The sequence below is a fragment of the Labeo rohita genome, chromosome 8, assembly GCF_022985175.1.
Source record: "Labeo rohita strain BAU-BD-2019 chromosome 8, IGBB_LRoh.1.0, whole genome shotgun sequence".
In the NCBI taxonomy this organism is placed as follows: Eukaryota; Metazoa; Chordata; class Actinopteri; order Cypriniformes; family Cyprinidae; genus Labeo; species Labeo rohita.
Window position 1 is genome coordinate 12,113,353 of NC_066876.1, and position 13,519 is coordinate 12,126,871.

General features: G+C 34.4%; 1 protein-coding gene across 3 annotated transcripts in view; it reads right to left on the reverse strand.

Annotated features, from left to right (window-relative positions):
• Positions 1-921: 921 nt before the first annotated feature.
• Positions 922-13,519, reverse strand: part of gfra2a (GDNF family receptor alpha 2a) — a 90,846-nt gene continuing 78,248 nt past the window's right edge. The window contains exons 8-10 of one of the 3 annotated variants that reach the window (XM_051117691.1): positions 4,667-4,711; positions 3,282-3,432; positions 922-3,180 (exon numbers count right to left, since the gene is read on the reverse strand). In XM_051117691.1, the coding sequence (XP_050973648.1) occupies positions 3,310-3,432; positions 4,667-4,711 (168 nt within the window). In that variant the 3' untranslated portion in view covers positions 922-3,180; positions 3,282-3,309. Of the gene's footprint in view, positions 3,433-4,666; positions 4,712-13,519 lie in introns of all 3 variants that reach the window. The other 2 variants (XM_051117690.1, XM_051117692.1) reach the window with 2 other exon arrangements.

Below are 13,519 nucleotides of genomic sequence, written 5' to 3' on the forward strand. Positions count from 1 at the left end.
AAAACCGATGATTACTCTACTTTTAAAGCATAAATTTGATATGTCTACATAATATTCACATATGCTGTTCATATTGTAGTAGCCCTACAGTTATAGCATGAGTTTATAAAGTTTATATCACCTAGTTAAGGCTTCACAACTCAGTCTAACTCAGCAATTGTGAGTTTGTCAATTCTGAGGAAAAAAGCAAACAAAAGCACGCACATTAATCTCAAAAGGGTGCTCGACTAAAAAACAAGTACAACAATTCAAATGTAAAGTCGGCAACAAAAAATTTTATTTAAAAAGCTTTCGCATAGCGTGTAACGTTTTGAGCACGCAGGTTCTTCATCAGACGACAATTCTGAGGAAAAAATGCCAGAAGTGTGGGATATAAACTTGTGATTCTGAGCCAAGGGGAAAATGAAGAATGACAAGTTGATTTTTCTGTATTAGACATAATCTCATTATTTTGAGGGAAAAAAAATAGTGCAAATTTTGGAAATATAAACTCAAAATTACCATTTTTACTTTTATTCCATGGCTCTCATAGATTGCTACTGTCACTTTCTGACACCAGATAGGCTTTGACCCAAAAAAAAAACTGTTTGCAAACACCAAAATTGGTCTGTTGGTTAAGGTTTAGTGTATTTGATACGGTATTTTAATTCAACACGATAGAGCATTAAACTTTTTGTGCCACTCAATGGACATTTCCAAATTGCAGTGACACATACCACAATCAACATAATAAATCATTGCCAGATTCATTTGTTTAGGATAAAAACTGAATGTGTTCTCAATGAGTACTAAATTTTGCAGAAATGTTGCCACGTTTTCCCAAAAAACCTGGGTTGATAAAGCAAACTCAGATGTTGCCTTTAATTTTTTTAACCACAGTGGATGTCCTCAACAGAGTGAGATAACAAATGTGGAAAGCAGTAAAAATTGAAGTGGCTTTATTGATCAGGAAACAAGCACAGCATTAGCATATCTGGACCTCACAGCAGTCTACAAAGGGAGGTGACCCTTACATCGAAGCAGTGATGAGATGACGTAGAGCTCTGCTAATTCCAGAGGTGATCAAATCACGATGGTTTATCAAAGTCATGTGACACAGCAAAAGCATCATCGAATGTCTCCGTGAAGTGCTACTCTTTTTCATGTAGTTCATTTCTTTGCATCTGAAGCTTACATTTGTCATTCAAATGGTCTCTCCCTGATACCAAATCCCCTTCCCGCCCAACCACAGCTAAAAATCTCCTACACAAACGAACTGTACATGTAGGCTACACACACACTCAACAATCACACTTCTGTCACAACATTACCCAAACCCCAGTAGGCCTTTTTGATATACAGTATCAATGCTGTTTTCGGGGAGCATACGGTGGATGCCTTTTGCTCAGGTACGCTGAGATTCAAATTCACTTTGTCGTTTTGTTAAAAGGTTGTAGGACTTAATGTAAACTGACATCTTTCAGAGAATTCACACTGCACTACTGTTTCCACTGAATATGACAGCACATTTTTGAAAATCACTTTAAAGCAAGAATCTTTTTTCTTATCATTTGAATTTCCTCTTGTTCTCATTCAACAGTGACAAACCTGCCTTTCGACTTAATAGCCCCCTTAAAATATATATTTTTCTCCCCTCAAAAAGGCAGCATACTTCAAAAATATACTGTTTTTTATATCTATATATTCCAGATGTTTCAACAAAAGTACAATTCTAGGAACATTCACACCGAATGAGATTATTTTTTGAGCATCTGGCAAAATAGAGCTGTTCCTTTTAAAAACATAAATCTTTTAGTACTTTAATGCATTGAATCATCTTTTAATGAAAAAAAAAAAAAGAAAAAAAAGAAAGAGCCTGTTGATGTTTTAATGTTTTCACAGACAGATCCCCACTGATACTATGTAATGTGTTTCCATTTCCCATTAGTGCCATATTTACACAAAGAATGTTCATATTTATTGTTTGCTTTGCAATGGTATGTATATAACAAGCCTAGGACACAATATATAAATCTTTTTAGTTTTCAACTTTACATTTATATTTATATATATATCGATGTCTTGTTCGTAACTTCAGTATTTGGAATGTTGATAAAAGAGTCATACGTATCTAGTGCATTTACGGAACCTGTGAATCGGGGTGAGTAGAATTTTAGAAACATTCCGAACATGAAAACTCGGCATCGACCTTCTCCGCACACGGCGACTAGAAAATAATGAGGAGGAGAAACAAAGAGTAAGGCCACATCATAAATTTCACACAATGATTCACATGTGATGAACGTCCCAAAATGAGTTTTTCTCCATTTAACCAGAGAGCGATTATGGCGTGACTAATAATGGATAGTGGTATGAGCACCTCCAGGTCTTCCTCAGTCATGCAGTCCTTGTCACTCCCACTGCTTTCTCTAGAGTCTCATCATCGTTCATTAAAGACAACACGTAATAATTAACAGCTGTACTTTTGGAAAGAAAAACATTCATATTCACAGACAAAATTATACATGTGTGGGCAGCCCATTGACACTGTGAACCCACACGAAAGATCTGCTTCTCCTGTTGATCCAGTGGTACGTTTTCATCAACTTCATCTCAGCGTTCTTTTCTTTTTCGAATCTGTCAAACTAAGTACAGAATGTGACTAAGAGAGCCGTCGCCCGAGACATCCACCTCGCGCCGTGTCGACAGGGTACAGATTTAAACTTCAAACACTTCACGTTTAAAAGAACCACGGAAAAGTAATTACTCCCGTTCGACTGGTGGACAAAAGAAGGAAAAAAGACGGAACCGAAAAGGAATAATCACAATGAGAAAGCTAAAGCAGCTGTCAAAGAAGAGCGCGGCAAATCCAATAAATGGGCAGTGGGCCGGGATGGAGAATGCCTCTCAGAGATGGTGTAATCCAGTGCCAGACAACGGGTAATTCAGGCCTGATGGGTGCTGCGAGCCGCCCTCTCTTTGGGCGGTGTGGGCGGCGGGAAGAAGTACAGTAGACTGGAAAGCTCTGTGCCTGGGTCTTTAGATGCAGGTCCACCAATCAGGCACCAGACTTTGGACTCAAGTACGCTAAGTACGCAATGTCTGTTTCTTGGCCGTTTGCTCATTCGGTATTTGCTCGTTCTCTTTTGGCCGGCAGTCTTTTCGATATGTGTCTTTGTGTTCTTTCTGGTTGGTGTTTGTCTGAAAGAAAGAAAGAAAGAAAGAAAGCTGCAGTAGAGGAGAGAGGCGTGAGTTTGGTCTGAAGATGATCATGAGGGGGTTTCCATCAGCCTTGTCCTCACTGTGCTGGCTTGTGAAGCTCAGGTAGTTCTACATGGTGAGGCTTTCGAAAGCAAACAACAGACCGAGCATCAAAGCAGCAGTTAGGGCTTTTGTGCCTGGACTTGAATTTCTGGGGTCCTCTACTCTCGTGTTAGGTGGACTGCCAGGAACCTGCCAAGAACAAACAAACAAAATAATATGATACGGAAGACCAGACATTGTGCAAACTGATGAAATCTCATGAAAATAAGTCTAGGTCATGCTTTATAAAAACAGAGAGAGAGAAAAAAGAAAAGCAATTCTATTATAATGTAATGTAATACATTATTGTATTGTATTAATTGCCTATATAATAATAATAATAATAATAATACATTATATTTGTACTTTTTTACTGACATTTTTTCATGATATATACATGATATATATTACAGTAATATTTACTATTATTATTAATATTATTGGTATTGTTGTTGTTGGTTGTCATACAAAATATGTGAACATCTTGCATTGTAGTAATATTTATTATTATTATTATTATTACAATTATTGGTCGTGCAAAAAAAGTCACAGCTTTTGAGATAATAATAATAAAAATTATAATGATGATGATGATAATTTATTTTTTAATTACACTATTTTTATGATAGTGTGTGTGTGTGTAATAATAATATATATATATATATATATATAATGCTTCTGAACATCCTGTATTACAGTAATAATAATAATAATAATAATAATAATAATAATAAATTATTAATCAAAAAAATGTAACAATGCAGTTTTGTTTTATTTGTTTTATTTTGTAACTGATATTATTTTTCATGAAACTGCATACAGTAGCATGTGGTCAATAAATACTGGTAATTGTCATTACTCATTTTTTTAATACAACACATTTTGTATTTCACATTATTTTTAATAGTGCTTGTTATTTTGTTCACATTACAATTGCGTGAATATACCTTTTTTGCATTACAGTAAAAATAATACTAATAATACTAATAGTGATAATAATAGTAATCATCATCGTAATGAAAATAATGTCAGAATGAAAAGAAGAAAAAAAAAAAACACTTGTGAAGATGAAAATATAAATTATACAAAATATAATTTCTTACATATTTCTCAGTTTTGTAGTAAAATACAATCTGGAAATGTTCTGGAAAGTTTTTATGAGATTCACCTAAACCCTCTCAAGCTTTTGCAGTACATGTTGAGCAAGTGACTATATAAGAGAAATGTGTGATTACAACACATTTACAATAAAGCCGTGCAATGGTGCTTTGTCTCTGGACGCAACAGCCATCAAGCCTTTTTCCCCCTCATGCACAAGCAGGAGATGCTTACAGATAATACTTGAACTCACTGGCTTGGAAAGTTTCATCTCTGCACTTCTTACCTCACTTTCGCAGATGTAGTCTTTTGATGGATAGCAATCAAGTTCCTGCAAGGAAATAAGGTTATCCTTCAGATATGGAATTAAGTATAATACGATGGTGTCTTGTTTGAGAGATCTACAGTATCTCTCTGCAATGCATGTCTATCTTATCTCTCATCTGACAATGAGTCCTCATGTGGAGCACTATCAGGCTCACTGATATCACTCATTCTTTGATAGATTTTTGGGGGGTCAGCACCTCCAGAATATAGCAGTCCAGTTCAATAATGTAACCAGTCTGACAGAAGAGTTTCTAGAAGAAATTCCAAAATATACGTTTGAATTAGCCTCCAAAATGTGCATATTAACACATGCAAATACAGTGTAATGTGTGAATGTGTTAAGTTTATGCTCTGATGGGGCTCTTACACAGATCTGTAAAGAGTACAAAAAGACTGATGAGACTCTTGCAGCAGCATGATTTATCTGAACTACAGGAATATCAATCAAAATATGTCATTATGTCACTCAGTTAAGCTTGTGCTCAAAGAGATGTCATTTTGCGCAGTGCTGAAAAATAAAATCAGACAACTTTATGGAAGCTAGCTTTGCTCGGTGGTTGTAAAATTTAAGAACCACTTCTTTTGTTAATGCGTTTTTCTAGCTGTAGTTCTTTTAATGTTAAACTATATTGCTATTTTTGTGTAAACATAAAAATAGTTCATATAATGAATTGAGTAAATAATGACTGTTCTTTTAAATAAAGGAGCTTTAAAAGGTTCTTCACAGCGATGCCATAGAATAGCCATTTTTAGTTCCCAAAAATAACCATTCAGTCACATGTTCTTTAAAGAACCATCTCTTTCTTACCTTTTTATAATCTGAAGAACCTTCTTTCGCCACAAAGAACCTTTTGTGAAACAGAAAGGTTCTTCAGATGTTAAAGGTTCTTTATGGAACCATTTAAACAAAAAAGGTTCTTCTATGGCATCATGAAGCACCTTTATTTACCTTTTATGTACCCTTAAAAATGACCTTCCTACAATTTTTGTACGGGTAATTCACTGCTGGCAAGATGGATTTTAATAAAAGTTGGCTGTTTTTGCAGTAGTAATGGTGTTTACACATCAAAAGTGAATTTAATTAGTTGCGCAAGTAGATTACATACAAAGTCAATGCAAAGACGCGAATAGATGCAATTTCGTGCCAGATGATGGGCTACATGTTTTCCGTGCAAGTAAAAATCACACGATGCATTGTCGCTAGTGCCAAAAAGCCCTGGAGCTGTCAAAAGATTGTATTTCTGCAGTTTTCATAAAAATAACAAGAAGAGGAAAAGAAAAGTAATAATGGAAATAATGTATTATTTTGATTTAAAATTCATACGATAGTGAGAGGGGAAAAAATAACTTTTTGCTGACAAAAATACTGGGATATCTCAGTGATATCTCAGGTAACACGGAAAAAGAGTACGCATTGTTTATTTACATACACAACTGACAATGTAACAATACAAAGCTGGTTGAAAATCTGTGAAATTACCCTTAACTTTGTCCTTTAGTCTTTGAATGGCATCAGCTTTTTTACTAAATTTACCATTTAAATGTCCTGCAAATGTGGTAAAATTGTGGTAAATAAACCGCCAATAGTATAATACAGACAGACATCCATACAGCTTGTACATACATACAGTTGAAGCTAAACGTTTACATACACCAATGTTAATTATATTACCAAAATAAGAGGGATCATACAAAAGGCATGTTATTGTTTATTTTGTACTGATTTGAATACGATATCTCACATAAATGACATTTACATATAGTCTACAAGAGAAAATAATAGCTGAATTTATAAAAATAACCCTGTTCAAAAGTTTTCATACACTTGATTCTTAATACTGTTTTGTTACCTGAATGATTCACAGCTGTGTTTTTTTGTTTAGTGATAGTTGTTCATGAAGTCCTTGTTTGTCCTGAACAGTTAAACTGCCTGCTGTTCTTCAGAAAAATCCTTCAGGTCCCACAAATTCTTCTGTTTTTCAGCATTTTTGTGTATTTGAACCCTTTCCAACAAAGACTGTATGATTTTGATGCAACTATGCAACTATTACAGAAAGTTTAAACGCTCACTGATGCTTCAGAAGGAAAAATGATGCATTAAGAGCCAGGGGTGTAAACTTTTGAACAGAATGAAGATGTGTACATTTTTCTTATTTTGCCTAAATATCATATTTTGTTCATTTAGTACTGCCCTTCAGTAGCTTACATGTTTCCCAGAAGACAAAATAAGTAATTTACCCCAATCTTCAAATTCTAAAAGTTTTCACCCCCCAGCTCTTAAACATCAGTGAGCGTTTGAACCTTCTGTAATAGTTGCATATGAGTCCCTCTGTTGTCCTCAGTGTAAAAAGATCAATCTCAAAACCATACAGTCATTGTTGGAAACTGTTCAAATATACTAAAATGCTGAAAAGCCAAATAATTTGTGGGACCTGAAGAACAGCAGGCAGTTTAACTGTTCAGGACAAACAAGGGACTCATGAACAACTATCACTAAACCAAACTATCAAAAACAGCTGTGGATCAACTATTAATTTATCTTGTGGATTATATGTAAACATCTTTTATTTAGTGAAATATCTTATTCAGGTCATTACTAAATAAAAAATAACATGCATTTTGTATGATCCCTCTTATTTTGGTAAAATAAATACCATTTGTAGATTCTGCAAGGTGTATGTAAACTTTTGACCTCAACTGTACAATCTACAAATCTTGTTTTAGCGCTTTTGGCCATCTTCTTTTAATTGGCTGAATACTCATAAAGGTCTTTACAAGGAGGCGCAAATCATTCCATTCCTATTGACTCATATAACCATACATTTATTCCTGCATCTCACGCTGTAAAATTCTGTTCCCCCAAACAAGGTCATCAAAGCTTGTTTGTCAAGACGTCGCTGCGGTATTGTTTATGACAAAGAAGGGTGGGATTGAACTAGTGCACTCGCACAGACGCAGACTCTAATCCAATAAATCTGTTTTCAATTATGTTAGAATAAAGACTGAGACCTTTCAGCCGGGCCTGGAGTACATCCGCGCGGCCAGGTTGGCATTTGCAATAAGACCACTGAGGCTTAGAGGAGATGTAATCATCTCCAGACACCTTCAAGATAGGACAGAAGTATAGTGCGCAGACAATGTCGACGCCTGGTTTCGCTGCCGAATTGTTTCTAAAGATATCAAGAACACCTCTCAGCATTTTATAATTAAAATCGCATTCCTGCAGCAACATCCTGTATCTGTTTGCCTCTCACAAAGCTGCTGGTTTAATCAGGTGCTGTAGTCCAGAAAACCCAAAGGCCACATGACACATACAATGACCGGGAGGCAGAGACTGTATCCCGTTGGGATTTAGTGCCTCAATTTGTGTCCGCTGTGTGCTGCTCCCTTAGTCAGCCTTCTCTCCACACAATGCTATTTACCCAAGACTCAATCGATCTTAATCTCTCCTCCTCTGATTAAAAGGTAAAGCATGAAGGACTATTAGAATGAGTGATTTCAAAATGTTTTGAAAGTAAGTGCATTATATGAGCTGGTAAAGTGTGTGGGGCATTTCACTGCAAACGCCTGTGTCTTATTTATGAGCAACCCGCAAACTAGTTATAGCAAGGACAAGATGATGCGCGATCATTGTAATTAAGTCACTTACATAAGTTGATTTTATTGTCAATACAGACATGACTTTTTCTATGTGTTTTGTGGTGTTTATCCATTTCGTTTGTGTACATATTATGATCATGGCAGCAGTAATTTGTAATTTGTGTTATAACCACACATATGTGCAAATACTTGCACTTTATCATTTAATCCTGATTCATTACTTAAATAAATTTGGTTAAATGAATTAATTCAAAATACAGATTTTTTTTGTGTCATCAATCAAAATGTTTACTGAAGTCCCCCCCCACCCCATTTATTAAATGTAGTAAAAATATATGTAGGTAAATATTGCTATTACTATATATTTAATGTAAGTATGTATTGTTAGATTATTTAATTTTAGCTAAAATTATTTAATATGATTCACTTTGTTTTGATTTTGTGAACAGTGTGGACAATTATATATTTAATTTATTTTATTTTTTCATTTTTGTTTTTATTTAGAAAACATTCTAATTTTGCAAAAAACACCACAATATTCATTCATTCATTCATTCATTCATTCATTCATTGCATGCACTTCATATTATATTATTTTAGTTTAGTTTATTTGAAAAAATAAATAAATAAAAGTTTGGGGAAGCATTTTGATTTATTAAAAAAATGCTGGAATTATTTTTATTTTATTACCTTAGTTTTGTTTAGTTTATTTCTAATTTTGCAAAAAAAAAAAAAAAAAAAAAAAAAACTGTTTATTTTAACATTCTAATTTTGCAAAAAAAAAAAAAAAAAACAATGTTCGGAAAACATTTTTATTAATTTCAACATTTAAATATTTATTAATTTAATTTAAAAAAAAAAAAAAAAAAAGTGGAAGACATCTTTTATATACACATTTATTGTTATTTTAATCTATAGTATTTATAAAGTTTGGGAAAACATTTTGATTAGTTTTGATAGTTTTGTTAATTTTGCCAAAAAAAAAAAAAAAAAAAAAAAAAAAGGAGGAAAATGTGCTTATTTTAACATTTAAACACTATGATTTTAAATTTTATTTTATATTATTTATTTTAGTTTTTTATATTGCAGATAATATATATTTTTAATTATTTTATTTATTTTATTTTATTTTTTTTATTTTATTGTTTTGTTTAGTTTAGTTTAGTTCAAGTTTTGTGAAAAACTGTTTGGGGGAAATATGTTTATTTTAATATTCTAATTTTGTGAACAATATAGAAAATCTTTTATTTTATTTTATTTTATTTTATTTTATTTTCATTTAGTTAAGTTTAGTTGTAATTTTGCAAATATATATATATATATATATATAAAATAAAAAAAAAAGAATGAAAGAAAGAAAAACTGAAATTTTAACTTGGCAAAAAAAAAAAAAAAAAAATGGAAACTTTTTTTTTTAATTTACATTTATTCTATTTTATTTTATAACACTCATAACCGTCTTACCGTGCTAACTGTGTTCAGCACAGATGTGTTTTTGCACCATTGCCTGAATTTGCATAATTCCTTTAGCGAATGTGGTGCTAAAACAACCCAAGGAAATAAACAACACTATCAGCAGGTGCAATTCAAACGTACTAAATTTACCCCATTATGTTTATATCTTCCTGTTCATGCCTAAAAATGCTAATACACTATTCACTTAATAGTGAGTTCAAGTAAAGGAAATACTACTGCAGTTACCAATACCTAATTATTTCTCCGTGTTTGTGTATAGTACGTCTCTTTATTTTGTTTTACGTGTCATTTCACCTGATCTATGAATGTAGTGATTGTGTTGAATTAGCGTTAGCTCATGCAGTGAACTTTCAGCATCTCCTGTGTAAACATGCATAATTAGATGCAGGCTTAGGCAAAAGCCATAACTGCCAGAACTGCAGCTGGCAACGAGAGCGAGCAAAAGAGAGAGACAGACAGAGCGAGAGACAGAGGAAGGGACCGAAATTGTGTGTTGACAGGCGGGGATGTTGGTGGGGGGGGTGAGGGAAACAGAGGACAGTGACTAAAAGCCAATTAATTAGTGAGAGCGGTGATGTGTGTCAGCTGCCTGTTGACATCAGCCCAGATCTCTGTTCACAGCTCTGCTAATGCCCTCCTCTCTCCCCTTCGCTTCTCAACATCTCCCTCCATTTCTCTTCCACTCAGTCACATCTCAGCTCTTTGCTTTAGAACTCTCACACTTGTCCTGATTGTTTACACAGAATCGCACAGAAAGACACTGATGTGTAGCCTTGCACTGCTACATCCAACCCTGCTCAAACAAACCAACACACATATATTCACAAAATCATTCATGCTGGTACCTTTTTCCACAGGCATTTATGAGAGCAAACCATGCTTCATATCCACCTTATTTTTAAAGTAAGAGCAGGTATGGCCATTTGTAACTTGAATGTGGGAATTATTATAAATGACTTTGCAAAATAATTTCAAATTCAAATCACAGTATAACTCTTCTTTTTGTTTGTTTTGTTTAGGCAACCTCTGTAGTATGTTTCTGACCTGAATGTGAGACACGTCGTAATAACAAACGTCCAACTCAAAGGTAGGAATTTCCCAGGTGCATAATTTTGTCAATTTGACAGCATTAAAACAAATAGCATCTCTGATATAAATTAAACATTCTCTTATTAAAGAAGACAATGGAAATGTCCATGTCTGTATCACTGGAGAAAGCATAACTGCTGTTTTTGTTGCCTCATGAGGTAATTCTAAGATTCTAAGAACATTCCAAGATGTGCTATTGTGGTTACACTTTCTTTCAATAGTCCACTTTAGACATAAGCCCCTTTCACACTTTACCAGTAAATTAACAGTAATTAAGCGTATTCCAGTGGTTGAGTATTCCATATACTTTAGAGAAATTAACGGATATACAACATTGGGAAAACAAGTTTATGTATGTGAATCAGTTCAAACTGTTTCAAATTGATTTTAATTCACAGATGTGTTGTTGGCCAATGTGACTTTCTACAAATTGTTTTGGCAGTCAATCAATCAATCAATCAATAGGTAAACATTGCTGTTTATACCACAGGGCTGTTGAATGACTGATTCTGATTGGTTGATGAACATTCTAAGATGTGCCATTATGGCTACACTTTCTTTCAATAGTCCACTTTAGACATAAGCCACTTTCACACTTACAGTCTTTACTGGTAAATTACCGGTAGACTACCGTATTCCAGCGGTTGAGTATTCCGTATACTTTAGGGAAAATAACTAGTGTACAACATTGGGAAAACAAGTTTATGTATGTGAATCAGTTCAAACTGTTTCAAACTGATTAAAATTCACAAATGTGTTGTCAGCCCATGCGACTTTTACAAATTGTTTTGGCAGTCAATCAATCAATAGTTAAATATTGCTGTTTATACCACAGGACTGTTGAATGATTGGTTGTGATTGGTTCACAAACATTTTAAGATGTGCTTTTATGGTTACACTTTCTTTCAATAGTCCACTTTAGACAAAAGTACGGTGGCCGAGAGAGCTCAACGCGCTGCAACTTAAGAAAACACATGCAAATAGAAAAAACGGCAACAAATTAAGAAAACATCTTCATCAGTTTGACAACACAGGCGCAGCACAGAAACGCGCTGCAAACACACAAACGCGCTGCAAATAGCACGGACCACAACGGAAATGTTTCAGGGGGACCTCAAAAAGTGACGAACCCAGCTGGGACCTGATTATTTGTTCAGTGGCTTTTGGTCAGAGTAGAGATGTTGTAGGTGAACTAAAAGGTGAGTTTTTTGTTTTTTTTTAACATCCTGATACAGTTTTTCTGAGAGTAACTCTAACATAGCATTAAAATAATGTTTCACAGTTAAGTTTGTAATTCGTCAGATTAGTCTAATAATATCCAAAAGACCAAGGAATCGTATGATCAGGATGTTAAAATAAACAATATATTTTCTTAAGTTGCAGCATGTTGAGCTCTCTCGGCCACTGTACAAAAGCCCCTTTCTTTACTGGTAAATTACTGGTATATTAGCGTTAAGAGATCATGTGTGAACAGGACCTTTAAAAAAAAAAAAAAACTGGTAAATTTGTTCTGGCAATTTTCCGCTATGAGAAGTTATAACATTACCAGTAAATTACCGGTAATGTGCTCTGTGTGAACACAGAATGAGATTACTGGTAGAGCACTTATGAGTTCAGGACATACTGACGTAAGAAGTCTACTCTAGTCGGCATTGATAGCCTTGTTGAGTTCCCCCCTCTCTCTCTCCCACTTTGCTTCCTGTCTAGTTACTATCCTATCAAAATAAAGGCATAAAAAAATAAATAAATAAAAAAAGTGTACTCTGGGCCAATCATAACATTCTGACTGACTGTATTCATCATCGTACTGCATAAACCAAACCATGGCATCTGTACCATGATGATACGGGATGAATACATGTACTGTTACACCCCTTTTATACATGCATATAATTAAAGTTGCAGATGAACAGTCAACTTGTTCTTGATATGAAAGGTATAATCAATGGTTTGTCGTGCATTAAAGCGTAGGACCTTCCGCGAAGTGCATTTAAAATCCTTTAATGCACGGCAAGCCCTTTGATTATCCCGCTTATTCCATGGTCATTTGCCAAGTTTTAGACAAATTAAAAGTAGTATTGCTCTTTGCAGCGCAATATTTGACCAAATAGGTAAATGACGGTTATTTTCTTCAGTTACGGCATGCAGCTCTAGCATTATGCCCGCTTCAAATCAGACACAGAGATAAAATATGGTAAGATCACATTTATTTGCATGAATTCCAGAATTTATTTCAATTAATTATCGAGAGAGAGAGAGAGAGGAGAGAGAGATGACAGTTGTATGTGCGTTTTACCTGCCTGCTGTGCATCTCTCTCTGCAAACAATTAATTAATTCAAAAGCGCAGATTTTATCACCTCGTTGCTGAGGAATATAATGTAGCGATCTAGTATCTAGGCTATTTTATTACGAAAAATCACGGGAAAGCGTTGACAAGAAGTTTATGTATGTGCACAGCTTAATGCGATCTCCAACCTCTCTCCCTCTTTCTCTTTGTGTGTGTGTGAAATATGTGTTGGTTAGTGTGCATTAATTAAAGCAGCACATTAATATAGAACGGTGATTAAACTTACTTGTGCATTACACGGTTTTACTGCATACCTGCCAGCCAATTAGAATCCAGTATATAGACAGGCCATGGAATAA